At 43.9% G+C, this 27193-nt stretch overlaps 1 protein-coding gene across 1 annotated transcript; it reads left to right on the top strand.

The window, feature by feature from the left end:
- Positions 1 to 1702: 1702 nt before the first annotated feature.
- Positions 1703 to 26895, top strand: LOC311129843 (myotrophin). Its single transcript, XM_084162338.1, has 4 exons — positions 1703 to 2076; positions 9172 to 9285; positions 11297 to 11380; positions 26260 to 26895. Exons 1-4 carry the CDS (start codon positions 2008 to 2010, stop codon positions 26344 to 26346), a joined length of 354 nt encoding a protein of 117 aa, XP_084018464.1. The 5' UTR covers positions 1703 to 2007; the 3' UTR covers positions 26347 to 26895.
- Positions 26896 to 27193: the final 298 nt, after the last annotated feature.

Raw genomic sequence — 27193 nt, 5'->3', positions numbered from 1 at the left:
ACTCTGGCAGATGATTACACGGGCTGCTTTATATAATTAACGTTTATTTATTTTTCCATATTTTCTCATTGTTTCTGTGATCAAAAAATAAAATAAACATTTAAATTAAATTATTTAAGAGTCTTTCCTGTTTAAGTAGTATTTTAGTATTTTGATACTTTGTGCAAGGCAATTGATCAGCATTAAAAATGTGTGGATGGGGCCTCCCGAGTGGCTCAGCAGTCTAAGCCATTGCATCGCAGTGGAAGCTGCGTTGCTACAGATGCTGCTTCGATACCCGTCTGTGTTGCAGCCAGCCTTCGCCTTCTGAGGCCAGACTTCGCCTCCAGAGGCTGTACGGGAGTTGCAACGATGGGACAAGACTGTAACTACCAATTGAAAAGGGGATACAAAATTAAACTTTGTGAATGAGTATAATATGCATGAGTAATATTTAAAATTACTATATCGCGTAATTTTGTATACATTTAAATTAGCATCTTCTGGGGGGATTCTGGTAAGATGCCGGCGAAGTCGCCTGAATTCCGGTAGACCGAAACGGCTGATGTACTTTGGCCGATTCTGGGCAGTCATTCAATTTGATTCCGGGCCGAGTCCGACACCCGATTCCGGCCTGTTTCAATCAGTTATGTAAATAAATTGTAGAAAGGGGCGGGGTTTATGACTGTGTGGCTGTGGTAATTAGTGACGACCCGAGAACGCAGATCTTCTTCTTCTTCGTGTGATTTTCCGGCGGATGAGACGCTTTTTTTGAGTTTTGCAGCCTTTCTCAGTTCTTTCAACATCTCCTTTAACTTTTATGCAGTAAAATCTTTCACTCCCAATAACTTCCCAGCTATCAATGAGGAATCGGCCCAGAAGAAGAGGGCCTCTTCTGGGCCGATTCCTCATTGATAGCTGGGAAGTTATTGGGAGTGAAAGATTTTACTGCATAAAAGTTAAAGGAGATGTTGAAAGAAGGAGTCCTGTCCTTCCAAGCTAGTGGCCAGGAGTAGGAACGGTTAGAGACAAGTTGTGGGATAAGGGGGTGTTTTGATTTTATAGGTGCAAGGGTTAGTGGGTGGTGCAAAAAAAATGTTTCCCGTTCACATTTCCATATATTTTTGGGGCTCACAAATGTGGAATTCACATTCCGAACTGAGAAAGGCTGCAAAACTCAAAAAAAGCGTCTCATCCGCCGGAAAATCACACGAAGAAGAAGAAGATCTGCGTTCTCGGGTCGTCACTAATTACCACAGCCACACAGTCATAAACCCCGCCCCTTTCTACAATTTATTTACATAACATTTACATTTTAGTCATTTAGCAGACGCTCTTATCCAGAGCGACTTACAGTTAGTGAGTGCATACATTATTAATACTTTTTTTTGTTTCATACTGGCCCCCCGTGGGAATCGAACCCACAACCCTGGCGTTGCAAACGCCATGCTCTACCAACTGAGCTACATCCCTGCTGGCAATTCCCTCCCCTACCCTGGACGACGCTGGGCCAATTGTGCGCCGCCCCATGGGTCTCCTGGTCGCGGCCGGCTACGACAGAGCCTGGATTTATCTTCTTAAAGTGTGATTTTAAACCTAACCTTAACCACACTGCGAACATTATGCCTAACCCTACATTTTAATTTAAAAAAATTGATTGTTCAGATCTAGCCAAGTTTGACTTTGTGGCTCTGTTATCTAGTGGAAAGGAAAGGTTAACTTCCGGGTATGCGGCATCGGAAACGATTCATGAGAGAAAGGCGGACCCCTCCTCTGCTGTCCTTTCTTTGAAACTTTATTTTTTAACAATTGCCTGCAATCTAGAAGTACCAGGTGTTCAATTTAGCAAATTATTTAATTCCTGTAACGCTGCAAATGTTATAGCCGCCTTTCCCTTGACCACCGAGAGATCTGTCAAGCATTGCTTGCCTTGAGAGAAGTTTGATATCCAGCCAGCTAACGTTAGCATTGCTTTGACAGCTGCCTTTTTCAACAGGGAAGCCGCAGTGAACTGTTGAACACAATAAAATGGGGGATAAAGAATTGATGTGGGCCTTGAAAAATGGAGACCTGGACGAGGTTAAGACCCTAATGAAGGTACGATATACTGTAGCTAACTTACTCGCAAATCAGCCAGCTAAGTGCGCTAGCTAGTTAACATTAGCTAGCTATGTTTTGTCTGTATAGCTAGCAAACGTTAGCTAGCCATGGCTTTGCAAGGTTAGCTAGCTAGGTAGCTAACTTTCATAGCTAGCATCGCATGCACACATTAGTTAACTATCCGTTCACCTAACTATCACCAACTCACTGTAGTTAGTTAGCTAGCTAGAAGGTTTGCTTTTACAAACGTTTGTAAAACAATCGCGAGATTGGGTAGATGTGTTGGATAGCTAGCTCAAGCAAACTAACGTTACCATACTACACAGAAATGGCTAGCTATCTACGTTGCATCCCCACTGTGCAACAGCTTGTTGTAATCTGATTCAATCACTGTGTATCGATGTGTTTCTGTTTGCTATTGCCTAATGAATGACTTTCTGCAGACAAGCATATATATGGCCAAGTACCTAGCTACTTATTTAGCTAGATAGTTGGCTCCTGCTTGAGAATCAGTCATGGTTGGTTTTTAGCAAGCAGTCTGTAAGTAGTTATAGCCAAATCAACACGCCCGTGTTGTGACAGCTAGTGTTAAGTGTGCGGATTTCTCAGAACATTGTTGCAAGGCAGATCTATCTAGATGGCTAGCTAGCTAACGTTAGGTAGACTGCTTGCTAACATGAAGTAGGCCTATTTTACATTTTAGTCATTTAGCAGACGCTCTTATCCAGAGCGACTTAGTGAGTGCATACTTGTTATTTTTCATACTGCCCCCCCGTGGGAATCGAACCCACAACCCTGGCGTTGCACGCGCCGTGCTCTACCCTCTGAACTACACGGGGCAAACTACTTGTTTGCTCTCTGCGTTGAATGAGAATGTTCAGGGAAACTGTTTGAATGGTTATGTTATCATTCAGCCTCCACACTGAGACTCACACATTTTCAAGCCACACCTATGCCATTTTTAGAGCAGTGACACATTAGCTATTGGTCTGTAAACTGGTCATCTTTAGTCACGTTTTAACATTTTGGTCCAATTCTAGACATTTAAATAGGCTCTGAAACTTGAATAAATCATATTTGAAGAATACTTCAATGATGTCAGTCGTTTTGAAGGGGTCTTCTTGAAATGGATTTGATCACCAATGTTGCATTCTCTGTAGGCCTACATTCCAGGTGCGTACACTGCATTCGGAAAGTATTCAGACCCCTTGACTTTTTCCACATTGTTACGTTACAGCCTTAATCGAAAATGGATGACACATTTTTTTCTCATCAATCTACACAAAATACCCCATAATGACAAAGCAAAACCGTTTTTTTTTAGACATCTCCGAAGATAATTTTTTCATTTACATAAGTATTCAGACCCTTTACTCAGTACTTTGTTGAAGCACCTTTGGCAGCAACTACAGCCTTGAGTCTTCTTGGCACACCTGTATTTGGGGTGTTTCTTCTCTGCAGATCCTCTCCTAGCTCTGTCGGGTTGGATGGGGAGCGTCACTGCACAACTATTTTCATGCCTCTCCAGAGATGTTCGATCGGGTTCAAGTCCGAGCTCTGGATAGGCCACTCAAGGACATTCATAGACTTTTCCCGAAGCCACTCCTGCGTTGTCTTGGCTGTGTGCTTAGGGTCGTTGTCCTGTTGGAAAGTGAACCTTCGCCCCAGTCTGAGGTCCTGAGGACTCTGGAGCAAGTTTTCATCAAGGATCTCTCTGCACTTTGCTCATTTCATCTTTGCCTTGATCCTGACTAGTCAAATCAAATTGTATTTCTCACATACACGTGTTTAGCAGATGTTATAGCGGGTGTAGCGAAATGCTTGTGTTTCTAGCTCCGACAGTACAGTAATATCTAACACAAAAAAGTAATGAATGGGATTTAAGAATATATACATATATATGGACAAGCAATGACAGAGCGGCATGGACTAAGATACAGAATAATATTATAGAATGCAGTATGTACAAATGAGATGAGTAGTGCAAGATATGTAAACATTATTAAAGTGACTAGTGTTCCATTTCTTAATGTTGCCGGTGATTTCAATAGGCAGCAGCAGCCTCTAATGTGCTAGTGATGGCTATTTAACAGTGATGGCCTTGAGATAGAAGCTGTTTTTCATTCTCTCGGTCCCAGCTTTGATGCACCTGTACTGACCTCGCTTTATGGATGATAGCGGGGTGAACAGGCAGTGGCTCGGGTGGTTGATGTCCTTGATGATCTTTTTGGCCTTCCTGTGACATCGGGTGCTGTATGTGTCTTGGAGGGCGGGTAGTTTGCCCCCGGTAATGCATTCGGCATTACCGTTCCCAGTCCCTACCGCTGAAAAACATCCCCACAGCATGCTGCCACCACCATGCTTCACCGTAGGGATGGAGCCAGGTTTCCTTCAGACGTGACGTTTGGCATTCAGGCCAAAGAGTTCAATCTTGGTTTCATCAGACCAGAGAATCTTGTTTCTCATGGTCTGAGAGTCCTTTAGGGCTGTTGTGCCTTTTACTGAGGAGTGGCTCTAGGAAAAGTCTTGGTGGTTCCAAACGTATTCCATTTAAGAATGATGGTGGCCACTGTGTTCTTGGGGACCTTAAATGCTGCAGACATTTTTTGGTACCCTTCCCCAGATCTGTGCCTCGACAAAAACCTGTCTCTGTGCTCTACGGACCGTTCCTTCGACCTCATGGCTTGGTTTATGCTCTGACATGCACTGTCAACTGTGGGACCTTTTACGGTGGCTTGCAAAAGTATTCACCCCCCTGGGCATTTTTCCTATTTTGTTGCCTTACAACCTGGAATTAAAATTTGATTTTTTTTGGGGGGGGGGTTGTATCATTTGATTTACACAACATGCCTACCACTTTGAAGATGCAAAATATTTTTGTGTGTGAAAAAAATAGAACTTGAGCGTGCGTAACTATTCACCCCCCCCCCCCCCCAAAGTCAATACTTTGTAGAGCCACCTTTTGCAGCAATTACAGCTGCAAGTCTCTTGGGGTATGGCTCTATAAGCTTGGCACATCTAGCCACTGGGATTTTTGCCCATTCTTCAAGGCAAAACTGCTCCAGCTCCTTCAAGTTGGATGGGTTCCGCTGGTGTACAGCAATCCTAAAGTCATACCACAGATTCTCCATTGGATTGAGGTCTGGGCTTTGACTAGGCCATTTCAAAAAACATTTAAATGTTTCCCCTTAAACCACTCGAGTGTTGCTTTATGCTTAGGGTCATTATCCTGCTGGAAGGTGAACCTCCGTCCCAGTGTCAAATCTCTGGAAGACTGAAACAGGTTTCCCTCAAGAATTTCCCTGTGTATATAGCGCCATCCATCATTCCTTCAATTCTGACCAGGTTCCCAGTCCCTGCCGATGGAAAAACATCCCCACAGCATGATGCTGCCACCACCATGCTTCACTGTGGGGATGGTGTTCTCGGGGTGATGAGAGGTGTTGGGTTTGCGCCAGACACAACGTTTTCCTTGATGGCCAAAAAGCTCAATTTTAGTCTCATCTGACCAGAGTACCTTCTTCCATGTTTGGGGAGTCTCCCACATGGCTTTTGGTAAACACCAAACGTGTTGTGTATATATATTTTTTCTTTAAGCAATGACGTTTTTCTGGCCACTCTTCCGTAAAGCCCAGCTCTGTGGAGTGTACGGCTTAAAGTGGTCCTATGGACAGATACTCCAATCTCCGCTGTGGAGCTTTGCAGCTCCTTCAGGGTTATCTTTGGTCTCTTTGTTGCCTCTTTGATTTTTTTTGATTTTTTTTTTTTTTTGTCATTTAGCAGACGCTCTTATCCAGAGCGACTTACAGGAGCAATTAGGGTTAAGTGCCTTGCTCAAGGGCACATCGACAGATTTTTCACCTAGTCGGCTCGGGGATTAGAACCAGCGACCTTTCGGTTACTGGCACTATGCTCTTAACCACTAAGCTACCTGCCGCCCTGATTAATGCCCTCCTTGCCTGTGAGTTTTGGTGGGCGGCCCTCTCTTGGCAGGATTGTTGTGGTGCCATATTCTTTCTATTTTTTAAATAATGGATTTAATGGTGCTCCATTGGATGTTCAAAGATTCAGAAAGAACCCTGATCTGTACTTCTCCACAACTTTGTCCCTGACCTGTTTGGAGAGCTCCTTGGTCTTCATGGTGCTGCTTGCTTGGTGGTGCCGCTTGCTTAGTGGTGTTGCAGACTCTGGGGCCTTTCAGAACTTGTGTGTGTATGAGATCATGTGACACTTAGCTTGCACACAGGTGGACTTTATTTAACTATGTGACTTCTGAAGGTAATTGGTTGCACCAGATCTTATTTAGGAGCTTCATAGCAAAAGGGGTGAATACATATGCACGCACAGCTTTTCCGTGATTTATTTTGTATAATTTTTTTGAAACACGTAATTTTTTTTTCACTTCACCAATTTGGACTATTTTGTGTATGTCCATTACATGAAATCCAAATAAAAATAAATTTTAATTACATGATGTAATGCAACAAAATAGGAAGAATGCCAAGGGGGATGAATACTTTTGCAAGGCACTGTATATAGACAGGTGTGTGTGTGCCTTTCCAAATAATGTCCAATCAATAGAAACATGATGCACTTGAGCTCAATTGAGTCTCATAGCAAAAGGTCTGAATACTAATGTAAATAAGGTATTTCTGTTTTTATTTTTAATTAATTTGCAAACATTTCTAACCCTGTTTTCGCTTTGTCATTATGGGGTATTGTGTGTAGATTGATACAAAATTAATGTAATCCATTTTAGAATAAGGCTGTAACAAAACAAAATGTGGAGAAAGTGTCTGAATACTTTCCGAATGCACAGTACATCAGGAAGGTATCTAAGCATTGGATCTATTTGTAAAGTAAGGGGAAATTATACTGAAACACAGCTTGTGGTTTAAGGTTTAGCCAGTCTGGTGTAGGTTGAACACCTTAAAATAACTCAGGAGGCTAACTCTTGTTCAAAGCCTTACCACACTGATGAATCGTTAGGCCTGCAGAACTCCTGTGTGAAAGCAACATGCCTTTTATGCATTTTGTTTCTACAGTAGGCTAGGAGCTAGACAATCTAATCTTTATAGACCTACCAGTTGATTAGCTAACTTCTGTGAAATAGCCTAGCCCTAACCATTAGGGTGGTCAGTATTTAGGCTGTGCTTTCCTTTCAGCTTTTGGTAATTGAGTCTAATCAAAGTCAGAGGAGGTACGGCTAGTTCAAAAAATTTACTGATTTTGGCAAGCAATAACATTACTAATGCACTGAGGTGCTGCATTACTCATATTGATCTCCAAGGCTGCGTTTACACAGGCAACCCAATTCTTCTGATCTTTTGCCACTAATTTGTCTTTTGACCAATCAGATCAGATGTTTTGCCAGTAATTGACCAAAAGATCAGAATTGGGCTGCCTGTGTAAACCCAGCCCAATAATCCCAGATTACAATTAAATTGCAATAGGATGGAAATGTTTCAGATCTGGGCTATTAAATTGCGGAGATGGATTACTGCACATGTGGATATTACAGACTGCGATCCACTGTGTTTTCCCTTACCCCTCAACCCTAATGAAACCATTTAAATTGGCACCATATCATCCAGCTCCTGGAGGACCGGTGGGGCTCTGTGGGTGATTGGTGCATATATAGCCAGTCATACAGCTAGTGACGCGAGCAGTTTGACTACACATATCACTGTGGTGGAAAGCAGTTATGCTTATGTCATTCATAGTATTCATATTTGAACTGCAAGAAGGGCAACTAGTGTCTGCAACTGCTGTCTCCAGTTTAACCAATAGGAACCCTTCTCACCAGGCTACATTAGCCTAACTCACAGGAGAGTAGAGAGGGCCATGTAAACTGTGATTACAACACATGGATGGACCATAAGCTACATTTACCAGAGCTATGGAGACCTATCAAGCTTCAGGAATCCAATAAATTGCAGCAAGGGCATCCATTGGATCACTGTGCTGTCTAGTCTAAGCTTTTGAGAGCAGGTGAGTGGTGGTAGCATTACCCAAAGCCTGGCTGTGACCGTTTCTGAGCCAGATTGATTATCACGCCCAGCCGGCACAGCTAAAGACTAGCCCAGACCCTGACTCATCCCCTGATAGGCTTGTTGCCTTAGGGCAGTTCCGCAGTAATGGAATTATGCGGAGGGTTCGAATTTTCACTTTAAAATGTGTACCAAACAAAAAACATTGATTTCAAAGTTTAACAAACCATAACTCTATGCACAAGGACTTTCCTGCTTTTAACTATTTCTGCAGAACATTTTACAAAATCACATTTACTGGAAGAACTATGCAAAAACAAAGTTTGGTAACTGAACAAAGCTGAGGGAGATTTTACCGTAATTCTGTTACAGAACTTTGCATTTTAAATCTTTTTTTATTGGTTTATTATATTCACTGTGTAAATTGTTCAAAGTAGTCATTGTGCATAGAGCTGTATGATTTTGTTAAACTTTGAAATCAATTTTTTGTTTGTTTGGCATACGCTTTAAAGTGAAAAATCTGAGTCTTATCAGATCTGCTGGTGACCAACACAGAGACGAAGGATAGCCATGCCCTCTGTCAACCCCAGCACCAGTGTCACTCCATCACACTCTTGCTTCCTATAATAAGATATGTCTCATTCACACACAAGCTCAGAGTAGGTACTGCTTCATGTTCATGGGTACAGCGTAGGTCCTAGCTAAAGTATAGGTGACCTATAGAGCTACTGTCTGGGAATCCATTTCTGTATTCCCCCTCTTTGTCCTGTAGCTAGCCAGGTACCATAGAAAGTCATTCAAAGCTAACAGGGTGGGTTTCTGATGCATAGCAGGATGCTTAGCAGGTGAATACATTTCAGTCCTCTCTTTCCTCAGGCCACAGAGCCAGCTAAAAATAAAGGTGCTATGGTATGACATGGCACTGACAACGCTGTCTCTGTGTGTGTGTTTTGAACTAAGAGGAGGGGGATTTCCATTATATGCGATTGTATTAACTGTGTGAAATAAGTGTTTGTTCCTTTTTAGCAAGCTGGTGACCAAGTCTTGATACAGGAGGGGAAGTTGTGTAGGTGATGATGGTATCTTAACCTTGTGTTTTTAGGATGAGGATGTGAACAGAACCCTGGAGGGAGGCAGGAAGCCCCTGCACTACGCTGCTGACTGTGGCCAGGCTGAGATGCTGGAGTTCCTCCTCTCCAAGGGAGCAGATGTCAACGTAAGAGCTGCTAGTGGGAATACTGCAATCAATATAGGCCTACTATTGTTATACAGTTATTAGAATACTGCTATCAATATAGGCCTACTGCTGTAATACAGTTATTAGAATACTGCTGTTAATATAGGCCTACTGCTGTAATACAGTTATTAGAATACTGCTATCAATATAGGCCTACTGCTGTAATACAGTTATTAGAATACTGCTATCAATATAGGCCTACTGCTGTAATACAGTTATTAGAATACTGCTATCAATATAGGCCTACTGCTGTAATACAGTTATTAGAATACTGCTGTTAATATAGGCCTACTGCTGTAATACAGTTATTAGAATACTGCTGTTAATATAGGCCTACTGCTGTTACACAGTTAGTATTTAACAGCAGTATTCTAATATCAGTCATTCCTCTCTTCATTTGATTATTACTGATATGGAAGAAGGCTATGGTGGTAGGCCTCACTTTCACCTATCTGCTCACGTTAGACAGATCAGTTATTACTGATGACCAAGGATAAGAAGGAAGGAATGATGTATTTTCCCTTCTGTGTTTGCATTAATTTGCTTATTGAATAGACCTAATGGTACCAGAGAGAACAACACTCCCTTATTCTGATTCCACTCATACAATGCTTCTACTATAGTCAATCACATACTGTAGGAACGACTGAGACTGACATGACTTAACTACTGTAGACTCAGCTAGTGTTGTTCAGACGTGGAGAGTGGTGCAGGTCTATGTTTGGACCAATGGGATTCCTCCGTTATGAGGGACCTGTCATTCTCCTGAAGCCATCTCCCAATCTATTCCCTCAGTGTGCAGAGAGCAGCACAGTCTAACTGGCCAGACCACATACTCTGTCAGAATGCTCCCGAGCCTCATCCCATTACCACACTGCAGGGAATCGATCTGCTTTTACATTTAAGTAATTTAGCGGACGCTCTTATCCAGAGCGACTTACAGTTAGTGAGTGCATACATTTTTATTTTTTATACTGGAATCGAACCCACAACCCTGGCGTTGCAAATGCCATGCTCTGCCAACTGAGCTACATCCCTGCCAGACATTCCCTCCCCTACCCTGGACAACGCTGGCCAATTGTGCGCCGCCCCATGGGTCTCCCGGTCGCGGCCGGCTACGACAGAGCCTGGATTCGAACCAGGATCTCTAGTGGCACAGCTAGCACTGCGATGCAGTGCCTTAGACCACTGCGCCACCAATGGAGTAGAGTAGTGATGGTTGTGGCATTTACAAGTTAGGGAAGAAGATTGTATTGTACCGTTTTGTTCTTGTATCTTTTTAGGTAGCCTCGGTGTGCAACTGTTCTTAATAATAATATTAGAAATTTCGTAACCTTATTCAAAGCTATACTTTGGTCTCAATCCCCTCAGGCCCTCAATATTGCCACACAAGCCTGAACGTGCTTATGGGTGTCACTGGCCTCTCACTGACCCAAGACGTTATAGTTAGTTTCACACAGACACGTGTTGACCGTTCAGGCGACACTTGCTAGAACAGGAAGTTCTGACCTTAATGTACCTGTGGTGAATTTGGAGAGCTCGTTAACTAGGCCTAACTCTCACTGCACACAGTCTGTAGAGCCATGTCCTCTCCCAACCTCCATTATCCGCCTCATGGTCTGATCACCACCACACTTCTCATTCACTCCAACTTCACCATTTTGCTTTCTCTCTAATCTGGTTTCACTAACAAGAGTCCCTGTCTCCCTCCCAGTCCCTTCAGATAAGGGGCCCTAGCCAGAGCTCCTGAAACAGGGGAGATAAATACAGTGGCAGAGTAGATTTCCTCTCAGTAATTCATTGACATGATAAGGAGAGAAATAAAAGTGCTCCCTCTCTCTCTGAGTTATTTCCTCTGATAATGAGAGTGATGTGATGTGCCCTTGTGTTGGAGGCAGGGACGACCCTGTGGTCTGCTGATGTATGACACCCATCCACACACAAACCCGCTCTCTCCTTTCGTTCACTCTCTTTCTTTGGTCTCCCACAGGCCCCAGACAAACATGGTATCACTCCGCTGCTCTCTGCCACGTACGAGGGTCACCTCTCCTGCGTCAAGATCCTGTTAGAAAAGGTAATGCCTCACCGCGTGCGCACACGCATGCACAGAGCTGTCTTTACACTGGTCAGTGCCATTGCTGTGTTCGAAGTTCTGTGTGACGTGTAACTGCTGATGAGGTAACTCCTGTATGACAAAAGAATGCAATAAAGGCTCAATGTTCAGTAACTATCTGGCCATGCCTGCCCAAACCCTCTGTTCTGTTCTGTGTGGAGGGAGCTGGAATGTCCCCAGACATCATCACACAACACTGCTGTTGTTTATTTGTAACCCTCCCACTTGCTAGCCCCAGCTCTATATATACACACACCTCGCTCAGCTCTGGACAACACTGAGGTGATGATGATCCAGTGGCTGAATGTGACACCTCCTCTGTCCTGGCATTCACCAACTGCTGTAGTGAGGGGAGTGGTGGTGCAGTGCCAACTCTCTTCCTGGACACCAAGGAGCTGCTTTTACAGTTCTGTAATGCTGCCATTTTGGATTCATAAGAGCAGATAGATTATCTATGCTTTGATAGGTGATCTTTGTCAAATTATTAAAAAACTTACTCATAGTACACAGTCACTACTATCACAGTCAAGTCATAGAGCAGTGATTTAGGCCATATTTGTTTCAGGCAGAACTGTGTACATACAGAATATGATTTGGGCACTGCCTTGTGGAGTAGAGTCACTCACTCACTGTGTGTGGTATTAGTTTTCATTCAGCTGGCGCTTTCCCAGCTGCTATCTGTGATCGTGGAATGCCAGCTCAGTGAGGTACCTGTGGTGCAGCCACATAGAAATTACAGATGTCTCAGTTCTCTAATAGTAAGCTCTGTGGAGTCTCATATCACTTCCCTCTCTGCCTCTCTCTTTCTCTCACTCTCTCTCCCTACCTCCCTCTGAAAACGCGCCAAACTGCTGTGAAATGGATGTAACCCTCTCTCCCTCATTCGTAGCTGCACAGCACAAAGGGTAGAAGCACAATATGAACATTTATTTCGTTACCTCCTGTGATTGTGCTTTTTTTTATGTCCCTGGTCTCTGTATCTGGGGAGCTCCGACATGTCAAACTGCTTTCATAAAACGTGTGATCTGTGGGTGGACATGGGTGTATTGAGTGAGTGTGTCTTGGTGTGCCGCTCAGCATTTGTGTGTGGATGGATTGAGTTTGTGTTTTCTTGTTTCTGACGGTGTGTGTGAGAGAATGGAAACCAACAGGCTAATATTTCCAGTGAGTAAGCATCGGTCTTCTCCCAGCCAGGCTAAATGAGGCAGGGTAAATGAAAGCATACCTCATGATAAGCTGTAGACCACACGATCTACCAAGAACATCTATCTATATCTTTCGTAGCTGTTTATTTACCACCACAAACTGACACTGGCACTAAGACCGCACTCAATGAGCTGTATAAGGCCTTAAGCAAACAAGAAAATGCTCATCCAGAAGCGGCGCTCCTAGTGGCCGGGGACTTTAATGCAGGCAAACTTGCATCCGTTTTACCTAATTTCTGCCAGCATGTCACATGTGCAGGTGTCACATGTGTAACCAGAAGGAAAAAAGAACTATAGACCACCTCTACTCCACACACAGAGACTCATACAAAGCTCACCCTCATTTGGCAAATCTGACCATAATTCTATCCTCCTGATTCCCGCTTACAAGCAAAAACTAAAGCAGGAAGTACCAGTGACTTGCTCAATAAGTGCATCAACGACATCTTCCCCACAGTGACCGTACGTACATATCCCAACCAGAAGCCATGGTTTACAGGTAACATCTGCACCGAGCTAAAGGCTAGAGCTGCCGCTTTGAAGGAGCGGGAGACTAATCTGGACGCTTATAAGAAATCTCACTATGCCATCAAACAGGCAAAGCGTCAATACAGGACTAAGATTGAATCCTACTACACCGGCTCTGACACTCGTCGGATGTGGCAGGGTTTGCAAACTATTACGGACTACAAAGGGAAACCCAGCCGCGAGCTGCCCAGTGACACAAGCCTACCAGATGGGCTAAATGCCATTTATGCTTGCTTCGAGGCAAGCAACACTGAAGCATTCATGAGATCAACAGCTGGTCCGGACGACTGTGTGATCACGCTCTCAGTAGCCGATGTGAGCAAGACCTTTAAACAGGTCAACATTCACAAGGCCGCGGGGCCCGACTGATTACCAGGACGTGTACTCAGAGCATGCGCGGACCAACTGTCTTCACTGACATTTTCAACCTCTGCCTGGCCGAGTCTGTAATATCGACATGTTTCAAGCAGAACACCATAGTCCCTGTGCCCAAGAAAGCGAAGGTAACCTGCCTAAATGACTACCGCCCCGTAGCACTCATGTCGGTAGCCATGAAGTGCTTTGAAAGGCTAGTCATGGCTCACATCAACACCATCATCCTGGAAACCCTAGACCCACTCCAATTCGGATACCGCCCCAACAGATCCACAGCTGATGCAATCTCAATCGCACTCCACACTGCCCTTTCCCACCTGGACAAAAGGAACACCTATGTGAGAATGCTGTTCATTGACTACAGCTCAGTGTTCAACACCATAGTGCCCACAAAGCTCATCACTAAGCTAAGGACCCTGGGAATAAACACCTCCCTCTGCAACTGGATCCTGGACTTCCTGACGGGAAGCCCCCAGGTGGTAAGGGTAGGCAACACATCTGCCACGCTGATCCTAAACACGGGGCTCCTCAGGGGTGCGTGCTTAGTCCCCTCCTGTACTCACTGTTCACCCACGACTGCGTGGCCAAGCACGACTCCAACACCATCAAGTTTGCTGACGACACAAAGGTGGTAGGCCTGATCACCGACAACGATGAGACAGCCTATAGGGAGGAGGTCAGAGACCTGGCCGTGTGGTGCCAGGACAACCTCTCCCTCAACGTGAGCAAGACAAAGGAGATGATTGTGGACTACAAGAAAAGGAGGGCCGAACACGCCCCCATTCGGGGCTTTAGTTGAGCGGGACGTGAGTTTCAAGTTCCTTGGTGTCCACATCACCAACAAACTATCATGGTCCAAACACACCAAGAAAGTCGTGAAGAGGGCACAACAATTCATTTTCCCCCTCAGGAGACTTGGCATGGGTCCCCAGATCCTCAAAATTCTACAGCTGCACCATCAAGAGCATCCTGACCGGTTGCATCACCGCCTGGGTCCTCTGTAGCTCAGCTGGTAGAGCACGGCGCTTGTAAAGCCAAGGTAGTGGGTTCGATCCCCGGGACCACCCATACACAAAAATGTATGCACGCATGACTGTAAGTCGCTTTGGATAAAAGCGTCTGCTAAATGGCTTATTATTATTATTATTATTATTATTATTATATTAACTGCTCAGCCTCCGACCGTAAGGCGCAACAGAGGGTAGCGCGTACGACACAGTACATCACTTGGGCCAAGCTTCCTGCCATCCAGGATCTACATACTAGGTATTGTCAAAGACTGTTCTCTCTGCTACCGCACGGCAAGCGGTACTGGAGCGCCAAGTCTAGGTCCAAAAGTCTCCTTAACATAAGACTGCTGAACAATTAATTAAATGGCCACCGGGACTATTTGCATTGATTACCCCCCCCCCCCCTTTTGTTTTTACACTGCTGCTACTCACTGTTTATCTATGCATAGTCACTTTACCCCTACCTACATCTACAAATTACCTCGACTAACCTGTACCCCCGCACATTGACTCTGTACCGGTACCCCCAGTATATAGCCTCATTGTTATTTTATTACTTTTTTATTTAGTTTTTTACTTTAGTTTATTTAGTAAATATTTTCTTAACTGCATTGTTGGTTAAGGGGTTGTAAGGAAGCATTTTACGCTAAGGTCTACACCTGTTGTATTCGGCGTATGTGACAAATACAATTTGATTTGAGGGGACACATCTTAGGGAGGGGGTACAGTCACGATGCATGCAGAGACCGAGATATGAAATGGATGTAACCAGATCACCTCATAAGGAGGGGACAGTCTCGGCGCCGCGCGTCAGCAATTGAAACCCCCCTCAGGCAGATATAAGAAGGTGGGGTCTGTCATCAGGCGAAAGCAGGCCCGGGTCGCCGCCAGCCAGGATTAGGCCTGACGCGGAGTGCGAGGAGATATGAGTCGGTGCTCCACGCCACAGCAGCCCGATGGCTCATTTCAGCCAGAAGCACCAGCATCACCAGCAGGACTGGAGCTCTGAAGCACTTTCTCTCTGGCTCTCTCTTTACCCACACTGTTATTACACATGAAGAGCAACCGCAGGCCAGCGCTTGAATGTCTACTCATTGATTCATGTCCGCTTGTTTATTCAGCTTTAAGAAACATGCAGAGTAATTGGATACTGTATCGGTAGTCCACTACTACCAGAATAATGTATGATTCATGATAACTCAAGTATTAATTCTGGACAAAATACTTGATCGTTTTCGAAGTGTGCCCTGGAGCGTCATGGGAGCTGACGAAGGCCTGTGTTTGACCCTAACCAGACGGCAGGCTGGGGGAGGGGGAAGAGTTGCTGACTTCACTACAGGCCAGAGACGGCTACAGAAGAACACAAGGCTTGTTAATTATGAATCAACACTGAGAAGCCCTCCCTATCTCCCTAAACAGCTCCCACTATTAACAGTGGACTGTAGACCACGGCCATTGGGTCAGGAGTATGATATTATTCAGGCTAGCCTTATTTAGCCTTCTAGCTGCATTGCACCTGGGGTGTATTCAGTGATGTGAAACGTTCTGAACGTTCTGTGAAACGTTGCAGATAGAATAGGGAATCGTGTCTCTACTCATTCTATTTCTATCTGACAATCATCTGTTCTACGTCATACGTTTCTATCTACAGAAAAACGTTCTGTAACGTTACATCCTCCTGATCAGGCCCCAGTCTACACTGTGTGCTAGGCAAGCCAGGGAGAGTGATTGTGTATGGGCATCGCAGAGTGAAGAATGTGTCGTAATGGATTTGTCACTTGGATGTAGGGTGGGCTGGGTAACAGGAAATTACTTAGTAGAATTGTGCAGACTACCATTTCCTCCCTGTCTAAATGTAGCCCCCTGAGCACCACTATCGGCATGCTTCTAGCTAGGAGGGAGGAAGATGGGGAGAAGTGTTAAGATATGCTCAGACTGTGTCGGGGGGTTCAACGATACTCTTAAGCTTCTCTCCCCATGTTTCACTTTTGGGCCTAACTAGCCAAGATACTTTTTTCATGTGCTCGGCAATAGATGCCGAAAGTGGGTTGTTGCTGTTGTGGACAACTGTGTGTGTGTGTGTGTGTGTGTGTGTGTGTGTGTATACACTACCAGTCAAGTTTGGACACACCTACTCATTCAAGGGTTTTTCTTTATTTTAAAAACATTTTACATTGTAGAATAATAGTGAAGACATCAAAACTATTAAATAACACATATGGAATCATGTAATAACCAAAAAAGTGTTAAACAAATCAAAATTATGTTATATTTGAGATTCTTCAAATAGCCACCCTTTGCCTTGATGACAGCTTTGCACACACCTGGCATTCTCTCAACCAGCTTCATGAGGTAGTCACCTGGAATGCATTTCAATTAACAGGTGTGCCGCCTTAAAAGCTAATTTGTGGAATGTATTTCCTTAATGCGTTTGAGCCAATCAGTTGTTTTGTGACAAGATAGAGGGGGTATACAGAATATAGCCCTATTTGGTAAAAGACCAAGTCCATATTATGGCAAGAACAGCTCAAATAAGCAAAGAACTTCTGAAAGTTTCTTCAAGTGCAGTCGCAAAAACCATCAAGCGCTATGATGAAACTGGCTCTCATGTGGATCACCACAGGAATGGAAGACCCAGAGTTTCCTCTGCTGCTGAGGATAAGTTCATTAGAGTTACCAGCCTTAGGAATTGCAGCCCAAATAAATGCTTCACAGAGTTCAAGTCACAGACACATCTCAACATCAACTGTTCAGAGGGGACTGTGTGAATCAGGCCTTCATGGTCGAATTGCTGCAAAGAAACCACTACTAAAGGACACCAATAAAGAAGAGACCTGCTTGGGCCAAGAAACACGAGCAATGGACATTAGACCGGTGGAAATGTGTCCTTTTTGTTTCAAACCGCTGTGTCTTTGTGAGACTTGGTGTGGGTGAACGGATGATCTCCGCATGTGTAGTTCCCACCGTAAAGCTTGGAAGAGGAGGTGTTATGGTGTGGGGGTGCTTTGCTGGTGACACTGTGATTTATTTAGAATTCAAGGCACACTTAACCAGCATGGCTACAACAGCATTCTGCAGCGATATGCCATCCCATCTGGTTTGGGCCTAGTGGGACTATCATTTGTTTTTCAACAGGACAATGACCCAACACACCTCTAGGCTGTGTAAGGGCTATTTTACCAAGAAGGAGAGTGATGGTGTGCTGTTCAGATGACCTGGTCTCCACAATCCCCCGTCCTCAACCCAATTTGAGATGGTTTGGGATGAGTCGGACGGCCAGGTCAGCATATGCATATTTAGTTTATTTATAATATAATAATATAATATGCCATTTAGCAGACGCTTTTATCCAAAGCGACTTACAGTCATGCGTGCATAATTATTTTTTTTTGTGTATGGGTGGTCCCGGGGATCGAACCCACTACCTTGGCGTTACAAGCGCCGTGCTCTACCAGCTGAGCTACAGAGGACCACTATTAGTAAATATTTAATAAACAAGTGCTCAGCATATGTGGGAACTCCTTCAAGACTGTTGGAAAAGCATTCCAGGTGAAGCTGGTTGAGAGAATGCCAAGAGTGTGCAAAGCTGTCAAGGCAAAGGGTGGTTATTTGAAGAATCTCAAATATATTTTGATTTAACACTTTTTTGGTTACTACATGATTCCATGTGTGATTTCATAGTTTTGATGGCTTCACTATTATTCTACAATGTAATTTTTTTCATTAAATATAAAGAAAAATCCTTGAATGAGTAGGTGTCAACTGGTACTGTATATAGTACTACCTTTTCCAGTCTTACAGTGGTCCCGTGTAGCTCAGTTGGTAGAGCATGGCGCTTGTAACGCCAGGGTGGTGGGTACAATTCCCACGGGGGACCAGTATGAAAATGTACTCACTACTGTAAGTCACTCTGGTAAAGTGCACATGCTAAATGACATACAGTGGGGAAAAAAGTATTTAGTCAGCCACCAATTGTGCAAGTTCTCCCACTTAAAAAGATGAGAGGCCTGTAATTTTCATCATAGGTACACGTCAACTATGACAGACAAATTGAGAAGAAAAAAAATCCAGAAAATCACATTGTAGGATTTTTAATGAATTTTTTGCAAATTATGGTGGAAAATAAGTATTGGGTCACCTACAAACAAGCAAGATTTCTGGCTCTCACGGACCTGTAACTTCTTCTTTAAGAGGCTCCTCTGTCCTCCACTCGTTACCTGTATTAATGGCACCTGTTTGAACTTGTTATCAGTATAAAATACACCTGTCCACAACCTCAAACAGTCACACTCCAAACTCCACTATGGCCAAGACCAACGAGCTGTCAAAGGACACCAGAAACAAAATTGTAGACCTGCACCAGGCTGGGAAGACTGGATCTGCAATAGGTAAGCAGCTTGTGGGAGCAATTATTAGGAAATGGAAGACTTACAAGACCACTGATAATCTCCCTCGATCTGGGGCTCCACGCAAGATCTCACCCCGTGGGGGCAAAATGATCACAAGAACGGTGAGCAAAAATCCCAGAACCACACGGGGGGGACCTAGTGAATGACCTGCAGAGAGCTGGGACCAAAGTAACAAAGCCTACCATCAGTAACACACTACGCCGCCAGGAACTCAAATCCTGCAGTGCCAGACGTGTCCCCCTGCTTAAGCCAGTACATGTCCAGGCCCGTGTGAAGTTTGCTAGAGTGCATTTGGATGATCCAGAAGAGGATTGGGAGAATGTCATATGGTCAGATGAAACCAAAATATAACTTTTTGGTAAAAACTCAACTCGTCGTGTTTGGAGGACAAAGAATGCTGAGTTGCATCCAAAGAACACCATACCTACTGTGAAGCATGGGGGTGGAAACATCATGCTTTGGGGCTGTTTTTCTGCAAAGGGACCAGGACGACTGATCCGTGTAAAGGAAAGAATGAATGGGGCCATGTATCGTGAGATTTTGAATGAAAACCTTCCATCAGCAAGGGCATTGAAGATGAAACGTGGCTGGGTCTTTCAGCATGACAATGATCCCAAACACACCGCCCGGGAAACGAAGGAGTGGCTTCGTAAGAAGAATTTCAAGGTCCTGGAGTGGCCTAGCCAGTCTCCAGATCTCAACCCCATAGAAAATCTTTGGCGGGAATCTTTGGCGGGAATTCCAATTGCATGGAGGAATGGGCCAAAATACCAGCAACAGTGTGTGAAAACCTTGTGAAGACTTACAGAAAACGTTTGACCTGTGTCATTGCCAACAAAGGGTATATAACAAAGTATTGAGAAACTTTTGTTATTGACCAAATACTTATTTTCCACCATAATTTGCAAATAAATTCATTACAAATCCTACAATGTGATTTTCTGGATTTTTTTTCTTCTCATTTTGTCTGTCATAGTTGACGTGTACCTATGATGAAAATTACAGGCCTCTCTCATCTTTTTAAGTGGGAGAACTTGCACAATTGGTGGCTGACTAAATACTATTTTCCCCCACTAAATGTTAAAAGTAACTGTTATAGTACAGCATTTCCCTTTACCCTCTGTCTTACAGCACAGCATTTCACCTTACCCTCACTGTTGTCTTACAGTACAGAATCCCCCCTTGTCCTGTTTCAGCAATCAGCACCCTGCTCGTGTTCTGGTCAAACAGCCGTTCTCTCTTCTCCCACTTCTTTGAGCACAGTGCAGCCAGCAGCAGTCTATTGCTCCATCCCCATACAGATATTGATCTCGCGCTCCTTCTTTCCTCTCCTCCCTCGTTCAAGGCGACGTAAAATATGCCCTGTGAATGGCCCGCGGCGCTTGTCAATGGGCTCCTGTAAGCGTCACATTTTATAACCAGTCCTGAGGGGAGGAGGTGTGAGGGCCTGATAGATTATGCATGGGCAGTCTCTCCTTTCCACTCAATAATGGCATAATGAAGAATTAATGGACACCTTGGCCGAGTAACAACTGTAGACTTGAGGGACGGGGAGGAGGAGGCTTTCTTCCCCCCCACTCTCAGTAGAGTCCAGGGAGACTGAGAAGCGGTGTCGGTATACGACAAAACGAGTTGGTCTTCACGGGACGATACAGCTAGCTAGCTCCAGTTATATGAGTCAGGGAATGCTCATTATATGACACTGGAAGGCTCCTATACAGTGGCTTGCGAAAGTATATAATAATAATAATAATAATATGCCATTTAGCAGACGCTTTTATCCAAAGCGACTTACAGTCATGCGTGCATAAATTTTTTGTGTATTCACCCCCTTGGCATTTTTCCTATTTGGTTCCCTTACAATCTGGAATTAAAATTGATTTTTTTTTTTTTGGGGGGGGGGGGGTTGTATCATTTGATTTACACAACATGCCTACCACTTTGAAGATGCAAAACATTTTAAACAAGAAATAAGACAAAAAAATAGACCTTGAGCGTGCATAACTATTCACCCCCCCAAAGTCAATACTTTGTAGAGCCACCTTTTGCAGCAATTACAGCTGCAAGTCTCTTGTGGTATGTCTCTATAAGCTTGGCACATCTAGCCACTGGGTGTTCCGCTGGTGTACAGCAATCTTTAAGTCATACCACAGATTTTTGAGGTCTGGGCTTTGACTAGGCCATTCCAAGACAATTAAATGTTTCCCCTTAAACCACTCAAGTGTTGCTTTAGCAGTATGCTTAGGGTCATTGTCCTGTTGCAAGGTAAACCTCTGTCCCAGTCTCAAATCTCTGGAAGACTGAAATAGGTTTCCCTCAATAATTTCCCTGTATTTAGCGCCATCCATCATTCCTTCAATTCTGACCAGTTTCGCAGTCCCTGCCGATGAAAAACATACCCACAGCATGATGCTGCCACCACCATGCTTCACTGTGGGGATGGTGTTCTTGGGGTGATGAGTGGTGTTGGGTTTGCACCAGACATAGCGTTTTCCTTGATGGCCAAAAAGCTCAATTTTTGTCTCATCTGACCAGAGTACTCCCATATGTCTTTTGGTGAACACCAAACGTGTTTGCTTATTTTTTTCTTTAAGCAATGGCTATTTCGTAAAGCCCAGCTCTGTGGAGTGTACGGCTTAAAGTGGTCCTATGGACAGATACTCCAATCTCCGCTGTGGAGCTTTGCAGTTCCTTCAGGGTTATCTTTGGTCTCTTTGTTGCCTCTGATTTAATGCCCTCCTTGCCTGGTCCGTGAGTTTTGGTGGCTGGCCCTCTCTTGGCAGGTTTGTTGTGGTGCCATATTCTTTCAATTTTTTAATAATGGATTTAATGGTCCTCCGTGGGATGTTCAAAGTTTCTGATCTTTTTTTATAACCCAACCCTGATCTGTACTTCTCCACAACTTTGTCCCTGACCTGTTTGGAGAGCTCCTTGGTCTTCATGGTGCCGCTTGCTTGGTGGTGCCCCTTGCTTAGTGATGTTACAGACTATGGGGCCTTTCAGAACAGGTGTGTGTGTGTGTGTGTGTGTGTGTATATATATATATATATATATATATATATATATATATATATATATATATATATATATATATATATATATATATATATATATATAATAATATGCCATTTAGCAGACGCTTTTATCCAAAGCGACTTACAGTCATGTGTGCATACATTTTTACGTATGGGTGGTCCCGGGGATCGAACCCACTACCCTGGCGTTACAAGCGCCATGCTCTACCAATTGAGAATATATAGAGATCATGTGACACAGATTGCACACAGGTGGACTTTATTTAACTAATTACAGTGGGGAGAACAAGTATTTGATACACTGCCGATTTTGCAGGTTTTCCTACTTACAAAGCATGTAGAGGTCTGTAATTTTTATCATAAGTACACTTCAACTGTGAGAGACGAAATCTAAAACAAAAATCCAGAAAATCACATTGTATGATTTTTAAGTAATTAATTTGCATTTCATTGCATGACATAAGTATTTGATACATCAGAAAAGCAGAACTTAATATTTGGTACAGAAACCTTTGTTTGCAATTACAGAGATCATACGTTTCCTGTAGGTCTTGACCAGGTTTGCACAAACTGCAGCAGGTCTTTTGGCCCACTCCTCCATACAGACCTTCTCCAGATCCTTCAGGTTTTGGGGCTGTCGCTGGGCAATACGGACTTTCAGCTCCCTCCCTTTCTATTGGTTTCAGGTCTGGAGACTGGCTAGGCCACTCCAGGACCTTGAGATGCTTCTTACGGAGCCACTCCTTAGTTGCCCTGGCTGTGTGTTTCGGGTCGTTGTCATGCTGGAAGACCCAGCCACGTTTCATCTTCAATGCCCTTGCTGATGGAAGGAGGTTTTCACTCAAAATCTCACGATACATGGCCCCATTCATTCTTTCCTTTACACGGATCAGTCGTCCTGGTCCCTTTGCAGAAAAACAGCCCCAAAGCATGATGTTTCCACCCCCATGCTTCACAGTAGGTATGGTGTTCTTTGGATGCAACTCAGCATTCTTTGTCCTCCAAACACGACGAGTTGAGTTTTTACCAAAAAGTTCTATTTTGGTTTCATCTGACCATATGACATTCTCCCAATCCTCTTCTGGATCATCCAAATGCACTCTAGCAAACTTCAGACGGGCCTGGACATGTACTAGCTTAAGCAGGGGGACACGTCTGCCACTGCAGGATTTGAGTCCCTGGCGGCGTAGTGTGTTACTGATGGTAGGCTTTGTTACTTTGGTCCCAGCTCTCTGCAGGTCATTCACTAGGTCCCCCCGTGTGGTTCTGGGATTTTTGCTCACCGTTCTTGTGATCATTTTGACCCCACGGGGTGAGATCTTGCGTGGAGCCCCAGATTGAGGGAGATTATCAGTGGTCTTGTATGTCTTCCATTTCCTAATAATTGCTCCCACAGTTGATTTCTTCAAACCAAGCTGCTTACCTATTGCAGATTCAGTCTTCCCAGCCTGGTGCAGGTCTACAATTTTGTTTCTGGTGTCCTTTGACAGCTCTTTGGTCTTGGCCATAGTGGAGTTTGGAGTGTGACTGTTTGAGGTTGTGGACAGGTGTCTTTTATACTGATAACAAGTTCAAACAGGTGCCATTAATACAGGTAACGAGTGGAGGACAGAGGAGCCTCTTAAAGAAGAAGTTACAGGTCTGTGAGAGCCAGAATTCTTGCTTGTTTGTAGGTGACCAAATACTTATTTTCCACCATAATTTGCAAAAAATTCATTAAAAATCCTACAATGTGATTTTCTGGATTTTTTTTCTTCTCAATTTGTCTGTCATAGTTGACGTGTACCTATGATGAAAATTACAGGCCTCTCATCTTTTTAAGTGGGAGAACTTGCACAATTGGTGGCTGACTAAATACTTTTTTTCCCCACTGTATCTACATAGGCGTACAGAGGCCCATTATCAGCAACCATCAGTCCTGTGTTCCAATGGCACGTTGTGTTTGCTAATCCAAGTTTATCATTTTAAAAGGCTAATTGATCATTAGAAAACCCTTTTGCAATTATATTAGCACATCTGAAAACTTTTGTGCTGATTTGAAAGAAGCAATAAAACTGGCCTTCTTGAGACTAGTTGAGTATCTGGAGCATCAGCAATTGTGGGTTCGATTACAGGCTCAAAATGGCCAGAAACAAATAACTTTCTTCTGAAACTGGTCAGTCTATTCTTGTTCTGAGAAAATGAAGGCTATTCCATGCGAGAAATTGCCAAGAAACTGAAGATCTCGTACTACTCCCTTCACAGAACAGTGCAAACTGGCTCTAACCAGAATAGAAAGATGCCCCGGTGCACAACTGAGCAAGAGGACAAATACATTAGTGTCTAGTTTGAGAAACAGACACCTCACAGGTCCTCAACTGGCAGCTTCATTAAATAGTACCCGCAAAACACCAGTCTCAACGTCAACAGTGAAAAGGCGACTCCGGGATGCTGACCTTCTAGGCAGAGTTGCAAAGAAAAAGCCATATCTCAGACTGGCCAATAAAAAGAAAAGATTAAGATGGGCAAATGAACACACACTGGCCAGAGGAAGATTGGAAAAAAGTGTTATGGACAGACAATTTGAAGTTTGAGGTGTTTGGATCACAAAGAAGAACATTTGTGAGACACAGACCAAATGAAAAGATACTGGAGGAGTGCTTGATGCCATCTGTCAAGCATGGTGGAGGCAATGTGATGGTCTGTGGGTGCTTTGGTGGTGGTAAAGTGGGAGATTTGTACAGGGTAAAAGGGATCTTGAAGAAGGAAGGCTAGCACTCCATTTTGCAACGCCATGCCATACCCTGTGGACAGCGCTTGATTGGATCCAATTTCCTCCTACAACAGGACAATGACCCAAAGCACAGCTCCAAACTATGCAATAACTATTTAGGGAAGAAGCAGTCAGCTGGTATTCTGTCTATAATGGAGTGGCCAGCACAGTCACCGGATCTCAATCATATTGAGCTGTTGTGGGAGCAGCTTGACCGTATGGTACGTAAGAAGTGCCCATCAAGCCAATCCAACTTGTGGGAGGTGCTTCAGGAAGCATCGGATGAAATCACTTCAGATTACGTCAACAAATTTACAACTACAATGACAAAGGTCTGCAAGGCTGTAATTGCTGCAAATGGAGGATTCTTTGACGAAAGCAAAGTTTGAAGGACACAATTATTATTTCAATTAAAAATCATTATTTCTAACCTTGTCAATGACTACATTTCCTATGCATTTTACTACATTTCCTATTCAAACTAATTTCATGTATGTTTTTATGGAAAACAAGGACATTTCTAAATGACCCCAAACTTTTGAACGGTAGTGTACGTATTTAGTTACTTTTCATAAAGTTGCATCAGAACATTGTTAACTGTGTGGCTAGATGCATATAAACTCTCAAATGTAGCTTTTTCCCCAATTAGAGATGCCTATTTAAGAAGGTATCCACCAGTCCTGTTTAATCCCTGTAGCCCTTGCTCCGCTCCGCTGCCCCTTTTGGCACCACACACACAACCTCTCTCATAAACACACACAATTACCCTCTTGCTCTGATACATACATACACACATACATACACACACTCTCTCTCTCTTTCTGCCTGGCACTCAAAGTGGGTCAGGCCGCTCGGCTTTTCCACTCAACAATGGCGTGTTCTCTGCCCGGGCTCCGTAAGCCCCCGCTAAGAGGCTAAAGTTGGCGAGGCTACAGTTTTCCATTAAAGTTGTTGTCGTTGGTCTGGTAGCCACCAGTCGTTGGCTAGTCTTCTAGTGAGTCTAGTCCCCTCAGTCAGTTATTTACAACCCTTGCTGCATTCCCTTCACCCTCAATCACCTTCACTGTCTTTTTCTAAAACGTAGTTGAGGGATGTGTGTGAGAGAGGAAGGGAAACATTGGGTTAGAGGGAATCTGCCAGAGCAAGGCACTGCACATATTTGCTAATCTTGAACCTATAATGAGTAGCAGTTTGGAATGCTAGGTGATTACTTAATCAGTGATTCTGTGCAGTGCCTTGCTCATGCCAGTCCTTTTGGAATGCGCTTGGAGAGGGTGGGAGACTCTACATCATCACAGAGTGGGTTGAGTGGGAAAGGCAGGTTGGCCCATACTCAGAGCAGTACTGAAGGGCTGAACCTGTGGCCTTGGGTAGAGAGCTGGAGGAGGGATGGGGGTGCAGGGTGAACACTGATTCTAACCTTGGCCTGTAGTTCACTTTGAGAGAGTGAGTTCACACTGAGGTTGAGGCCCTTGATGCGCCACTCAGATCATAATGTCTCCCTGCCATGTCTGTCTCTATCCCAGGGAGCCGACAAGGAGCGGAAAGGACCAGACGGCCAGAGCGCCTTCGAAGCAGCCGAGACCGATGCCATCAAGGCTCTCCTCAAGTGAAACGGGAGCCTAGAAAGGACGGACAGACTGATGCAGCAGTGTTCCCCCAGACAGACAAGATGGACACACCCCTTTCACTGACCTCCAACCTCTGTCTTTAGCACTGCTTTGTCTGTTTGCAGGGTTTGGTTTTTGGTTTTTCCCTTTTGATTATTTTTTACGTTATTTCTTCTCGCTTCTTTTCAGTAGCCATTGAATGGATGGACTTGTCAATCATGTCTCCCTTAGGGACCAAACAATGAGGGAAAAGCACCCAGACTTGGACCCTCCCTGAACACACAAGGATGCAATGTAAAAATGAATAGAGCTTAGCACTTAAATATGATCGCTCTCAAGTCCTGTGGTAACTGCACTGCACTCCTTTCACAAAAATGTTGGCAGAAAAAAACAGATAATAATCCACGAGTGTAATTTTTTTTCTTCAGTTTTCAATATTGTAAAACCACTTGGTTATATTAGTTTTACAAACATCAGTTGTGCTTGATAGAGAGAGAACGGTTGTAAAGATTCATTCTATTAAATCTGGAAGATTGCCTCCTCTTTCCCTTGGCTGTGTACTGTAGCTCTTCTCTGTAGACCTGACTGGCTAACTGTCCAGTGCTTCAACTAGGGGGGTTTGTACTGTATGAGGGGGTAGGTCCTCTTTAGGTCACTAATAATTTGGTTACCTACTCTCTACGTAACCCCCTACTGATAACATATCACACTAAATATTAATGACCAGGGTTACTCTAGTAACGTATAATAGCATAAATACCCCCTTGACCAATCACCATGTTGGCTATTACAAAAAATTTATGTAAAAAAAATATTGATTAATCTGTTACTTATTAAAACATCGCTGTGT

This window comes from Coregonus lavaretus, assembly GCF_964263955.1.
Source record: "Coregonus lavaretus genome assembly, chromosome: 5".
Taxonomy (NCBI): Eukaryota; Metazoa; Chordata; class Actinopteri; order Salmoniformes; family Salmonidae; genus Coregonus; species Coregonus lavaretus.
Note: the sequence above shows the minus strand (reverse complement) of the source record. Positions and strands in the feature narration are given on the sequence as shown.